At 41.4% G+C, this 15,101-nt stretch overlaps 1 protein-coding gene across 4 annotated transcripts in view; it reads left to right on the plus strand.

Annotated features, from left to right (window-relative positions):
• The first annotated feature begins 6,612 nt into the window (after positions 1 to 6,612).
• Positions 6,613 to 15,101, plus strand: part of ST6GALNAC3 (ST6 N-acetylgalactosaminide alpha-2,6-sialyltransferase 3) — a 580,668-nt gene continuing 572,179 nt past the window's right edge. For all 4 annotated transcript variants that reach the window (XM_002750988.6, XM_035251923.3, XM_054236433.2 and 1 more), the window contains exon 1: positions 6,613 to 6,751. In XM_002750988.6, coding sequence (XP_002751034.1) covers positions 6,734 to 6,751 — 18 coding nt within the window. In that variant the 5' untranslated portion in view covers positions 6,613 to 6,733. The remainder of the gene's footprint in view (positions 6,752 to 15,101) is intronic.

The following is a 15,101-nucleotide window of genomic DNA, read 5'->3' on the forward strand; positions in this document are numbered from 1 at the left end:
TTATTTATGATTCTATTAATTACATTTTAATAAAAGTGAAGATGAAATAAAGTGGAACAAACTGAAAGATAAATCATGGTGTTAGTGAATCATTTTTAACTACACTATATATTGAATAAACACAATGCACCATGGCTGATTCAAAAGTACTACATATAGTGATTTTTAAAAAAATCGTGGTATAAGTAAGGTAGCTTCCACTTAGAAGAAAAGTGTCACTGATTTCTCAATCAGCTGAGAACACCCACAAGGATAATCAGAGGCAACTCTTGTTGTTAAACATGAACTCAAAATACATCTAAATCAAGTAATCAGTCTGTTGATTAAAAAGTTAAAAGAAAATGCCTTATAGAAAAATATAAGATGATCTAAAAATATCATATGTAATGAAGGAAGTAATAACACATTCGAAATTCCTTACCCAAACCTTTCAGCAGCATTCAGCATGACAGGACAATATGATTTTCAATTTCATAAATTTATGGTTGCTAGCATCTTTCATCTGGAATTCTTAGTTATCTCTTCAGAGTTGAATGAATTGAATCAGATTAATCAGCATTTACTGAGTGTGTAAGGTACTGTGTTTCCTTGCTGGGGGCACAGAAAGGTGACGGCTGCAAAGAAAAAGAATAAACCAGCAAGCTTACAACCTATTAGGGATGTAAGGCTAAAAAGAATAATAATAAAGATGTAGATAATAGGTCAAGTGAAGACTGGAAAAAAATTCCACCAGATAGGATGTGATTCATTGCCAAAAGAATTTTGCAAACAGTAATTGCTGGAATTCAAAAAGGAGAAACTACAGTAGACTAGGGTGGTCTGAAAAGGCATCAAGAGCCAAATGGGATTTGATCTGGGATTGAAGGATGGTGAAATCTAGCTGCATGAAGAATGCAAAGATCAAGACAGAGGTTGGCAAACTGCTGTGTGGGGGCCAAATCCCAATTGTTTTTCTATAGCTGCAGAACCAAAAATGGATTGTACATTTTTAAATTGTTAAAAAAACAAAGAATATTTCATAGCACTGAGAAGTCTATGAAATATAAATTTTAATGTTCATAAAAAGTTTTATTGGGACACAGCCACTGCCCAGTTTATGGCTGCTTTCTTACTACAATGGCAGTGTTGAGTAGTTGTGACAGAGACCAAATGGCTTGCAAAGCCTAATATTTACTATGTGCCTCTTTGCTGACAAAGTTTGCCAACTGTTGATGTAAGAGAATAATGGGAAATGATCGTGGAAAGAATGTTGGCAGGCCTATAAATACACCAGGAGGCCACTGAAAGCTTTGACTAGAGGAGGAAGCCCATTCACAAATTGTTTCTGCTTCCTATACACATCACCTGGGCTTGCAAATGTTTGTTAAACCAACAAATGAACCAGCATTTTCAGATTCCTAAGTCACTTGTTGCTTTATATCTGTTGCTCTTGAAAAGGATGAATGGCTTTTCCACAGGGGACCTGCCCCTTTACTCTCAGTTTGTCTGTTCCACCTTCACACAGGTATTCAGGGAGCAGCTTAATACATATTGACATTGTTAGTCACAATAACAATACCTTGTGTTTCAGGGGTTCTGTAAGAATGTACTTAGGTGACTTCTTTTTGGACCTTTTTTCTTTGCATTGCATGATGTTGTTCTACTTTTCCTACAACAGGTCAGACATAGATACAAACAAGAGGGTTTGGGGAGATTCCTGGAAGGGGATGGTATTGATAAGAAGAATTAGCAAAAAGCATAGCTGTCTTCAGAGAGTTTGTGAGGGCCAGACTATTAGAAAAAAAAATGGTTTAGGAGAAATAAACTGCAGCAGAACCCCAACTGTTAGCCCATCTCCCAGGGGTGTTCCCATCAGTCCTGCTTGGATGCATTCCAAACAGCAACTTTCCACTCTAATCTTTTAGGGCAGCATGTAACCAGGCCTCACTAAGAGGAGAAATCCAAGAAGAGTGTAGACAAACACACATGAGACGAACCTCCAATAAAAGGAAACACACTCTGGGAAACATGGTTAAGAAATATCAGACTCGATTAATAATGGAGCCTTCAACAGCCTTGGAGAGATCCAATACAAACTAAATTCAAGTTACATGCCAGTGCTTCTAGTCATATTTATTTATTTATTTGAGATGAAGTCTAGCTTTTTCATCCAGGCTGGAGTGCAATGGCACAGTCGTAACTCAGTGAAACCTCTACCTCCCAGGTTCAAGCAATTTTCCTCCCTCAGCATCCCAAGTAGCTGAGACTACAGACACACACCACCACACCCAGCTAATTTTTGTATTTTTAGTAGAGATGGGGCTTCAGCATGTTAGCCAAGCTGATCTCGAACTCCTGACCTCAGGTGATCTCCCTGCCTGGCCTCCTAAAGTGCTGGGATTACAGACATGAGCCACCATGCCCAGCCCATATTTACTTTCAGTTGGTTATGTTTACAAAGAAAATCTTAAAGGGAAACTCTTTAAGAAAAACAAATCTGGTTAAAAATTACATTCTTCTAGGTAATGAAAGAAGGTAATGAAAAGTAGGTAAAAAGCATTAATTTTGGATTAAAAACATTAAAAACAGCTTTTTAAAAATTGATTCATTTGAAAAAAAATTTGGGAAAAGATAGAGACTTCCAATAGGAAATGTAGAGCTGAGACGAAGTTAAAAGAGAATGTTACTGAATGGGAAAATATATAATATTTTAAAAATGCAATTTTAAATCATGCATAACTTGTCTTGGAGTTCATCCCAGATAAGTATCAGTATAGTCAGGGATAATGACGAATTCTGGATTAGACTTGTGTAAAGGTTTGAAATAGCAGTAAGCTCCAGTCTTGGGAATGCAAATTGGATGACATTTTGGAATGTCCTACTATTGAAAAGGAGGGAAACGAATGTCAGCATATTCTCATAAACAGCCACCTAAAAGGGCATAGCCACAGATGCACTTAAACACAGCTACAGATAGACATGTGGACATGGATCACATAGATACCTGCTTTAGGATATGAAAAATTTCCTAGGTCACAATTATAAAAGTGCAGTCGTTTCTAGAAAAAGAAGGTCATTTCCTATCCTGGCTCAGAATGTTAAAAAAATGACTTTCCCATAACATTTTCTAATGAATCTTCCAGTCACAGTCTCCTATGGAAGCATAATTTATGTAGTGGATGACAAAAGAGTTTTATGATATCTGAAATTCATTTAAAATCTTTAGATTGGAAAAATTGAGATCCAATTAAAATCTTAATAAATGACTCTGTTGCATATAAATATATTAAATTAGTATGTGTGCAGGATGAAATTGGAAAAGTTATGAGAGTCAGCATGTTAATTCCATTTCTATCAGGGAACTAACTGTATGTTATAACTCTGAGAATTACTGGGTAATGGGTCTGTTTATAGTGAAGCAAAACCGAATTTAAATAGCAAATTTGCATCCATGACTTGTCATAACTCATGAAGTCTCCATCTTGAGGCATGGTGAAATCTCCCTAGTGAAAGGCCTCTGAGGAGAGGGAAGGTGGACCAGTTGGAGCCAACAAGAGCCCTAAAGAGGCTGATGTAGTGAAAGGGCCAGGCCCCAAGGATCTCACCATGAAGGGAAGCAAAGGCTGGCAGGCTGCTCTGTGGCACCCCCAGGTAGTAGGTGAGATATGGCAGTGAGAATTCTTGATTGAAAGTTATTGTAAGGCACAGAAGGTGGTAACAGCTTGGTTAGTGAGAGACAGATGAGAAGTGCCAAATCTTTGTTAGGGCATGACCCGGGCTGAGGGTTGAAAAATGCAGGATAAGTGTATCTATCCGGTATACTCAGATTGATAGAGTATACCTATCCTCTGTATACTCACATATTCACCCTAGGTTTTGTATCCTAGTATGTATCCCACAGAGGATTCACACTTACTCTGTGTTTTCCTGTGGCTACACTAAGACAGCAGATGAAATCTGAAGAGTGGCAAATGACAGAGATTGGGCTTCTAACATACGGGACAGCTGAATGTTGCAGTTAAGATGGCAAACCTACAAGGCCCTAGATTCAAACCCCTGTTCCCTTAGTTATTAGCTGGGGGTGATAACATCCATGTGGATATTGGGAGGATCAAATGAGGTATTTTATTTTAATTGCAGGATGCTTCCATTTTGTTACTATTATTTTTGAAAATAGAAGTGCTTCGCCTTAAGTCACATAATGTCAGAGCTGGAAAATGTGCTACACCTAGGGACTAGACTAAGCAGTTCCTGTAGTTTGGCCAGTTTTAAAACAGAAGAATCCTGGCCACACACTCCTACCCTCCTAGCCCCGGCAAATCTGGCTATACCTTCATTTCTTGGTAGGTTCAAAACCTGTTTTTATTTCCATCCAAAAGCTTTTTTTCCCCCAGATATCAAGAGTGATCCATTTGAAACAGGGATTCTTAATATTCTTTTGTAAATATTCCAGTCCAGATTTATTCTAGAATTTGAGTTTTTTTTTAATATTGTTATAAATATGCCTCTATTTCTAGCTGTATTTAGACATAACTTTTGGATGCTAATAAAAAATAACACCTTGGGAAGTATGGACATGGGTGGGTAGAAATTTAATTGAGAAAGCCATACCCAAGTAAACTGAGGGAGTTAATAAAGGCCCATCATGCTATACCCAAGTCATAACATGTTAAATGTTAGCTCCGTTGGTGTTCAACCTCCTGAGATACCCAAGGTCATCCTATTCATCTTCTCCCACAAATCTATCTTTAGTGGAAGATTTTCTTCTTTACATAAACAGCTATCATTTAAAATATGCTCATAGTGCTAGAAATTGAGGTGAGTGTATTTGCAAACATTATTATCTCATCTAATTCTTGCGAGGATAGATCCTATTAGATAAGGTAAGGATAAAAGAGAGGTTAAGAAACTTGATCCAGGACATCCACAGGGAAGTACTTAGCAGGGCTGTTCACTAGGACCTGATGTTTCACTTTCCAGATGTACAGACTTCCTGGAGGGAACGATGTGCTCTGCCCACCCTTGCCCCTTTGCCCTGCTGTTCTGCCAGGCCAAGACCCTCCTTCCTGGGAGCTTTGCTTCCACTTTGGCTAAGGCCCTTTCTGTGGTATATTATCATGTATCTCTTATTCTTATCTTTCTAACTTAACTGTGAGCCCTCGTTGATGGTAGATATCCTGAAAGTCATTCTACTATCCCTGAAAGGTCCTCAATAAAGATTTTTCCTCCACTTAGTGGAAAGCGAATAAAGTTTATTTCTCCATTTAGTAGTAGCTCAGTAAAAAATTTGTGGAATTAACCAAGGGATGAGTGAGTGAATGAAATACTGAATTTTCCTGGCCCATGAAGGACCATGAGCTAAAGCAGCAGTTTAAAGTACATAGTCCTGAACAAGGAGTTTGTACTGAAAACATACTGGATCTGTAAGGCAGAGGAGGAAGGAGAGGGAGGGAGTCGAAGAGCAGGCTGTGGTACCCCAGGGAGACTGAAGACAGGAGCTTCCCATGGGAGAGGCAGTTCATCCACAGGCTCAGCTTCTGCAACCTCCTTCTTGTGGTTACTCCTGCACTCTAAGAATTTCGCGTGCTCTCATCCAGAAAATACCAAATTCCTTGAAAGCCTGGTGTCTGCCTTGTGGTTTGTGAGCCAATCTCATGACACCACCAGCCCACAGTGCTTTTCCTGATTCCATAGAGGCAAACTAGACAGGGCTTCTAGGAAGTAAAACTTCTTCTGGATAAATATTTGGGGGCTGCTTTAAAATTTTTCTGACAGACCAAGTGGTAAAAAGTTGTGTATATTCAGGGAATGCTCTGTCTCTCCTGCAATGTGTTTTCTCTCCTTGTGGAAATAACTGCTTCTCTTAGCCAGCTCTTGCTTGGAGCAGTGAAGAGCAGAGTCCTGCCATGTACACACACACACTTTATAAACATATAACGTACAATCAACATGTGCATATATAATGCAATATACACCTGTGTACATCCTACCTATGTCTATATACTGTATCTTACGCATATACAATTTCATAAACAAGCTGGTAGCAGGAAAAGGCAATCATCTCTATATTATACACATGCATAAACACAAAATATATGACAGGCAGTGTAAGGTTCATGACGTCTTTCATTCATTGACATTTGTGCTCCCTTATTAGTGGCAAATTATTAACTTTAGATGAGCCCATCACAGAGTGAAGGCTCAATCCTTGAACAGCCCAGGGAGAACTTCTTGCTACTTTTGAAGAACCCTTTGAAGTCTGTAGAAGGGCGATGCCAAATCCACTGAACTTTGACGAAAGTGTGAAACTTCTGTAAAAAGGAGTTCTCTGATGTGTGAGAGGAGACGGAACCAAGGAGAAGAAAAGAAGGTTCTTTGCTCCCCCGCGGGACCCAGGTCCCTGACTGCTGCGGAGCGCACTCGGTGCACGTCGAGCCGCCAAAGGGTCACAGAAGAAAACAAGAGAAAGAAGCAGTAGACACCGAGGGGCCGCCGGCGCCGGCGCCCGGGACGGCACGTGACCTGGGGGCGGGGCCTCGCGGGCCGCGGGCCAGTGGATGGGGACGGGGGCGGGGCCGCGGCTCGGGGGGCGGGGTCTGTGGCGGCGCAGCTTGTGCCGCGGTCCCCTTATTTGGATCTGCGGGAATGTGGGCTGGAGCGGTCCTGCCGCGGTACCAGCCTCCAGCCTGCCGCCGGGACTGCCCCTGACCCAGGCGCGCCCGCTGCTCGGTGGCAGGAGGGCCGGCGGAGCGCCATGGCCTGCATCCTGAAGGTAACGACTCGGATCTGTAGCTCGGACGCGTGGTTGGCCAGCCCCTTGCTGCTCAGAGGCACGGAGTCAGCCACGGTCCCACCGCATCCTCGTCTCAGTTGTCTTTTCCTGGCATTGATTTTCTTTTTGTTCCTCTGGCAAATGCATATGGAGGGAGATTCTGAAACATGCAGCTGGCACAGCTTCTTTTCCCACCATTCCTGCCTGCTCGCGCCTGCATTGAAGGAGCTGCAGACTGTTGGCTCCAGGGGAGAGCAGGGCTGTGTGCCGAATAATGGGGATGGTAGGGAGAGGAGGGGTGTTCCCGCGGGTCCCGCGGCTCTGTGGAGCCTGAGGCCTTCCAGGGGCCACGGGGAGGGGTGGAGTGGCTAGGTGTGAGTTGCTGGTGGTGAGAGGCATAGCGCTTTGAATGGAGGGAAGAGTGAGTGGAGGTGGGCTCTACTGTGCATTTGCCTCATGTGAAGACAGAAACTTCTGAGTTTACAGGTAGTCCCTTAGGAATGAGTTTTCTATGAGATCGGCTAGCTCTGTGTGCCGTTAGCTCTACTTTGGAAAAGTTCACACGAGGATGTATGTGTTAGTGGAGAACCTCTCACCCTTCTTATGCTCATAAATTTGAATAGACAAAATGATTTTATACTTTGTCAAAGTGCGCTCAGCTGCTCCTTCTTTGTTGAGTTTTCTTTTTCCAACACCGGATTCTTAGACTCAGCTGAGCATCTTTATGGGTTCACAGACTTGTGGCCTCAGGTCGGGGGACTTGTTGTGAGGGCCTCGCTTAAAAAGAACTTTCCAACCCCACTGTTAGAGGCTCTCCTTCCCGCACTACGTTTCTACAAGAGCATAACCTGGCCACGTGAATCAAAAACATGCACAGTGTGAAAGTTTCCTGGGCCTTGACTGGAAAATGCAAAGGCCTATTATCTGTCCAAGCATGGGGGAACTGTGTGACGAAGGAAAATACCAGAAAACAATTCGTTGTTGTTGTGTTATTGTGAAGTAGCATTTATTTCTCTGTAAGATGTTGTGAAGTCATCTACTGCTATTCTGGTTACTTGAATCATCTTCTAATGTGCCTGGTGTTAATGATGCAAATAAGAAATGATCCTAGTAGAATTTGTTTCTCCTTCTTTGAGTTAAGGAGATCAGACATTTCCTGTGACCTTTCTGAACTTCCTTCTTTTGTTTCAGAAAAATTTCCAGGACATAATAAATGGCAGCAAAATCACAAGGAAATAATACATCAGTATTACAATATGCAGTATTTAACCTGGAGACTCTTAGTACAAGGACTGACATATGAATATGAGTCATCTCTACTATTCATTGTGTTATTTGCTGAAAGGGACATTGAGGAGCATGGTATTTATTGTTGGCCATCTTTTTCCCTTTTGGTTTCTCCCTTGCCTTGTCCTGTACATGTGCTAAACATCTTTAATGCACATCCCAAACTGCACATGAACCTGGTGGAGTTTTTCTCCTCTAGCACTTCACACTGCTCTCAGACTTTGGGACATGTTTGTCCACCTTATCTTCCCTCCACTGAAACTAATCTGGGCTTTAGACTTAGATGTGTCTGGAGCTGGCTCTGCCCACAGCTCCCTCTGTGATGCTGGAGAAGTTACTTAAATGTCTCTGGGCCTTAGTTGCTTCAGTAAGATCAAAGTAGTGACACCTGCTTCACAAGGTTGCTGTGGGAATGAAATAAGATAGGGTGGGAAGAGTACTTTGTGGCACAGGCGTTAATATGTGCCTTTTTTCCCTCTAACCTGTAATAATAACTGCAGTTTGGTTGACCCTTACTATATCCTCAGTCTGTTTCATATCATGATTTTTTATAAAATACAAAATGTTTTTTGTTCTTTAATCTTTATATAAAACCCTGAAAGATAAGTATTATTGTTTTAAACCCCATTTTACAGATGAGAAAGCTGAGGCTTCCTAGTTGAAGAGATTTGCCCAAGGCCACACAGGGTTAATGATAGAGTGATCCTGGATTTAGACCCAGATATGTCAACCTTCCTTATACTTTGCTGCTGTTCCCAATACTTTTGTAAGTGATTAAGATGTCCTAATGCCATTCAGTTCCTACCACCTTTGAGCACCTTTGAGCACCTTTGAGCAATCACTTTCTCTAGTTACGGTCTAGACGGTCTGGGCTAGGTCTTTTTTCTGTGTTGTCTTTGAAAAGCTACAACTGGAGCAATGCAGAATACAGGTTTCAGTCCAGAGACTTGAGTTCAGTGTAAGTTTGGCCTCTTGCATATGATTTTAGACAGCTGCTGCAACTTGGAGCCTTAGTTTTCCCATGTTGAAGTGTTCACAGAATTATAACCTTGTGCTATAGGGTTGTTATGAAGATAAAACTATGGCCCTGCCTTTTTTTTAAAACGAAACATTTTCTTCCATATGCTGGTCCTGGACTTGGTGTTGGCATCTGTAGATAAGGAGAGATTTTCCTCTGCCTTCTTAGTTTCTGTGCCTGGTTCTGATAACTAAACTGACAAAAAGCATACTAACAGAGGAAAAGCATTCACATTTTATTTGATGTTAATGTTTTTAAATGTACACAGAGGGCTTCATATATAAGCAATAAAGACTCAAAGAAGGGGAGAGGCCTGCGAGTTTATAAAACATTTTAATAAAGAAGGCTAAATTGTGGAGATGTGACAAGACAAAGGAAAAAGGGGGTTTGGCCTGGGGCAGTAAATTGTGGGAAAGTGACTGGGAAATGTATGGGGAAAACTAATGGAAAATAGGTGAGTGTTTTTAGTAGCGATTCATCTTGGTGTTGACTCTCCGTCTTTGGTCATAAGAATGTTCTCCTCTTCCTGGCATAAGGAAGACACATTTCTCATGGGAACTTTTATGCCTTGCTTTTAGGTAGAAATGGGGAGGTCAGAAAGCCCTTCCTGTGTCTGCTTTTTCTCAATTGCCTTTAGCTCAAAGTAATCAGTATGCCAAAGTGATATATTTTGGGGTGGCCTGTTCTGATTCCTTTTTCATCACAAGACGCATAAACCATTGACCCCATTCTCAAACGGCTTGTGGTTTAGTAAGGGTGATAGAAAAGTAAATGAGTGCTTAGGTTACAATGTGAAAAATAAAACTACATAAGTCCCTGGCAGGCACAATCGAAGCATGGAACGAGACAGCAATTACCCCATCATTGGGTAATTCAGACAGTTCCCACTGATGATGCTGGAGCTGTGTTTTGAAGACTAAATAGGATTTACTATGATGGAGCTTGTGTTTTAGGAAGATAACTTTTGAGGCAGTGCCAACTGTGTTCTGTGGGCTAAGACTTTAATTTTTTCAACAGACTTTTGCAGATTTTACTCCATTTTTTGCAAATGAGAAAACTGAGATAGATACTGATTAAAGTATCATTATTGCCTACACAATAGTGACCCTCACTAAGAAGAGTCACCCCAATTTTGGTCTTTTAGGGGATATGGAACTATCCCCCCAAGGTGCTGTGCATGCTGAGGGCCCATTCTGCCCATGCATAGGGCTTGTTCTCATAACAGAATGTTGATCACCTCATAATCATTCAGTTTTGGAATACAGACTTCACATTGCCTGGACTTTAAAGCCAGAAAGATGTGAATTTTAATTATGGCTCCACTCCTTTTTAATTGTAGGACCATAGCAAGTTTCTTGATTTTACTACCTCAGTTTCCAAAATGGGAGTGATCACACATTCTTCAATGGGTTATTCTAAAGGTGAAATGAGATAATCTGAATATTGGTTATATTGCAGGGGGAAAAAAGAAACTCCGAATCTTAGCAGGTTCATTTCTTGCCATGCTCCTGGTTAGAAGGCTCTCCTGTGTAGCTCTATCATTGAATAAAGAATCAACTAAAGGACCAGTCTCTTTATTATTAATGTTTTGAGACAGTCACACTCTGTTACCCAGGCTGGAGTGCAGTGGCGTGATGTTGGCTACCTACAACCTGTGCCTCCTGGATTCAAGCGATTCTCATGCCTCGGTCTCCCAAGTAGCTGGACTACAGGTGTAGTCCCCACCCATGCTTGGCTAATTTTTTGTATTTTTAGTAGAGATGGGGTTTTGCCATGTTGGCCAGACTGGTCTTAAACTGCGGGCCTCAAGTGATCTGCCTGCCTTGGCCTCCCAAAGTGCTCTGGATTACAGGCATGAGCCATGGTGCCCAGCCTAGGACCAGTTTCTTTTCATCAAGGAGCTCTGATGTCTTCTTGGGTCCCAGAGCCCTTGTCAGATTCTCTGCCTTTAGCTGCTCCAGCAGACAGAGTACAGGGAAGATCTCGTGGGGGTGTTTAAAAAGTCTCTCAAATTTGATAGATAAGAAAATTATTTGCTTTAATTTTTATTTATTAGTGATTATTTTAAATTTGTATTAGTTATTTTTTTCTTTTCTAAATTATAGATACTTTGACATTTTACATAATAAAGCCTATTCATATTTTATTTTATAATTTCTACCTTTGGTCAGCAGGTACATTTTCAGCACAGTGTCTTGTACACTTTTATTTTTAAAAAAATATAGGTGAATTGTATAAACTTTTGTATCAGAAGTGGACATCGAGTGGACATGAGGGCACAAGATCCTTGTGAATCAGTTCTGCTTTGAAGAAGATTGTGGTTTTGGCAGGTTGATGAAGCTTATGAACATGAAGCAGTTAGCTGATAGAACACATGCGTGACTAAGCCACAGTTACCTTCTCTCCAGTGACCTGTCCCCATATATCAATCTTGATTGATAGGAAATTAGATGAATGATGATATCAAATTATGAACTTGGTGTCTTCTCGTTTCCTCTTTCTCCCCCTGCCCCAGATCTAATCCGTTTCTACAGTGAATCAATTCTGTCTCAGGAAAAACTCAACTTTGCCCCTTACTCTCCAACCTTACTCCCTCTGCCTTGTTCAACTCCTACTTTAGAGCCACGTCCGTGGTCAAGCCGTCCCCTGCCTCAGCGGCTTCCTCTGTGCTCCTGTGGTCTTAGTTCTTGACTCTGTAGTAGCAGGCGTTGCCATGTACTGTCAATAAACTGCTTTCATGCCCAATTCTTTTGTTTAACTATCAACTGTTAGGGAGCTGCAGCCTTTCAGTGTTTACTGAGCATCTGTAAATGAATTCTGTTATCTCCCTAAGTGTGATTATAGACTTATTGAGAAGGCAAATAATTAAACTAGTAATTAAAACTATGCAAATTACTTTGAAACTTACACCTCATGGTATGGAAGTACATGGGTAGGGTGGTGGTAGTTTCTTACCTGAATCCAGAAGGCAGAAAAGGCTTTGTTTTATTCAAATTCGTATTCCTAAGAACTAGCCTGGCTCTCAGTAGGTGCTTCTTAAGTGTTTGCTGAATGTATGAGTGGTGTTATTAATTTTTTTTGATGCCAGATATAGAGACAGGTCCAACCTGTCTTCTGAAAACAGCTAGTTCTTCAAGGATGTGGGATGGATTTTTTTGCGTTAATATATAGCAAGCAGATTAGAGCTTGTCAATTAGTTTGCTCTTTACATTTTTTCTTAATGTGTTTCTTGTAGATAGGTCTGTTATCATTCCTCATATAAGACCTGGGGCCAATTTAAAATTTGGGGTTGGGGGTATGGGGAGATGAGAGAACTGGGCTAGAGGAAGAAAAAAAGGGAAGCATGGGAGTGGCTTAACTTTCTTGAGACAGAGTCTCGCTTTGTCACCAGGCTGGAGTGCAGTGGTGCCATCACAACTCACTGCAACCTCCACCTCCCGGTTCAAGCTATCCTCCTGCCTCAGCCTCCCGAGCAGCTAGCACCTGCCACCATGCCTGGCTAATTTTGTTGTATTTTTAGTAGAGATGGGGTTTCACCATATTGGCCAGGATGGTCTCGATCTTTTGACCTCGTGGTCTACCCACCTTTTTCTCCCAAAGTGCTGAGATTACAGGCGTGAGCCACCACGCCCAGCAAGAGTGGTTTCACTTTCATGATTATTTTGGTTCCCCAGATTAACAGAAACAGATAAACCAAAAAAGCAAAAAACGAATCAAAAACCAAATACCCACAACCAAACGATTGTGTGGTTCTCAAACTATGAGGTCTCAAAGCATTTGAAAACAGTATGGCTTCACTGAGACTGGAGAGCCACAGGGACTTCACAGGTACACAGATGATAAATCTGAAACTAGGATAACCCTGGCAAGTAGACAAGTCACTTCATTTAATAAATCTGCTATGACATTTCTTACTGCTGCCCAGGAAATGCTGAATTCTCAGCAGCTGCCTGGCCTAATTTCCAGTCTTATGGTGACTGAGCAGATGCTTTTTGCTACATATGTCAGCACACCGTGGGGAATGAGTGGCTTGTGTAAAAGTAGTGCTCTTTGGATGGACTAGTAACAACAGCGACAATAGGTACCATTTATTGAACAGCCAGAGTGCTCAGGCTGGGTTCTGTGCTAAGTAAACTTCTATTACAGATGAAGACACTGAAGTTCAGAAAACCTAAGTAAATTGTCCCGTGTCCTGTGGTCAGTTAAGTGTTGGAGGCGCGGTTCACTCTGGCTTTGCCTGGTTAAAGAGCAGGGGTGTTCAATCTTTTGGCTTCCTTGGGCCACACTGAAAGAAGAATTGTCTTGGGCCACACATGAAATACACTAACACTAACGATAGCTGATGAGCTAAACATAAATAAATAAATAAAAATCAAATCTCAAAAAAAAAATCTTATAATGTTTTAAGAATGTTTACAAATTTGTGTTGGGCTACATTCAAAGCCATCCTGGGCTGCGGGTTGGACAAGCTATAGAGCTTGTCTTTTACCTTCGGTGCCAATTAAGTAAATATTTGTAGGGATTCTGAGTTTATTTCACCATCTTCTACCCCAGGCAATATTCAGTCTAGACAACTTCCTAATCTGGTGGCCTGATGGGGACCACTTTTAGCTGTGCTGTTTTTATTTGTTCCTCCAAGTTTCCTTTGTGACAGAGGAACTAGAGGGGCTGCAAAGACTGGGGAGGTAAGAAGGCTTTAATTCTGTGTCTAACTCTGAATAGCTGTTTGACCCTGGGCAAGTTATGTGAACCTGCATGTCCTTTATGGGGGTGGGAGTGAGGGAGAGTTGGATTTACCCTGAGCCCAAGTTTCAGGGCCCTGCCAAGGTTCTGGGAAGAGACACTAGCATTTTGGTATTTATCATTTTATATTCATTTTATCAAAGAATCCCACAAATTTTATACATTTCAGGATCCCCAACCAGGATCTGTTCCTAGGGTGGTGTTAGAGACTGAGATACTGCTTGTGAATGCACTTTGCAAAGCAGAGTACACTGCACAGATAGGAGGTGGAAACGGCAAAAAATATTATTAGTATTATTAATACTGATAATAGCTGGAATCGAGGAAACCATTCTTGAAGGACTAGTGGAAGAAAGAAGGGGTTTATATCTGAGGAAAACAGAGGAAGCCTATTAAGCTTTCTAGTAAACCATTGAGCAAAGTTATGAAAGTTTCTCTCCAGGAGAAAAATTTCTGTTTGTGAGAATTTAACACACTCTGCCTGAGGGCTGGGAGCTGAATGAGGTTCTTCTCTATTTCCTGGCTTAAGGGAACAGTGCAGGAAGGCATTTTTCTAATTGGAGGGAGTAGATTTACAAGTGCTACCTGGATCCCATTACCAAAAGCTGCAGTTAGCTCCTGGTTATTAAAAGGCTCATTATTCAGTTTATGGATTATCCAGACCCTGTTTGCCTCCAGCTATTCTGATGTACACATTTTATGTATTTTACTGCCAATTAGCATCTTCACCTGAGCAGGGAAAGAAAGGGGTGCTAAACCCCAAATTGGCTCATTTCTCTCTTTGTTAGCAGCGCTGTAAAAGTTTGTCAGCAGGAGAGTGGATCTAGGAAACGGCTCAAATGAGGTGAAGGGATTATCTGTACTTTGTCTATTGCTGTCTCTCTCAGTTCAAAAATTGAGACTAGCCTCTGGCTCTGATTGCAAAGGGATTTAAAGTCACTAAGTCAGAGACCTTGGCCTGGGATCTCAAAAGACTTTAATAAACAGCAGCCCCAGGGTAGGTGATATTCTTTGAGAAGTCCCTTGCCCCACACTCCGTATCTCCAGGCCTCTCTTTCATTTCCTGTGTGATGTGGAGGGGTGGGGGCCAACGACATCTGCCACCTGAGAGAGTGAGGGAGAAGTTAACTTCTAAACAGATTTGTCGGAGGCCAGAAAAAGAGCATACTCGGGTGATCTTAGTATGTGTTTTTTTTTAAAGGTGTGTGTTTCTGTGCACATGTAGTAAATATAAATATACATCCACATTCATTCAATCTTAATATTTACTCAGATTTGAAAACTGTCACACACAAAATCCTT

Source organism: Callithrix jacchus, chromosome 7 (assembly GCF_049354715.1).
Source record: "Callithrix jacchus isolate 240 chromosome 7, calJac240_pri, whole genome shotgun sequence".
NCBI lineage: Eukaryota > Metazoa > Chordata > Mammalia > Primates > Cebidae > Callithrix > Callithrix jacchus.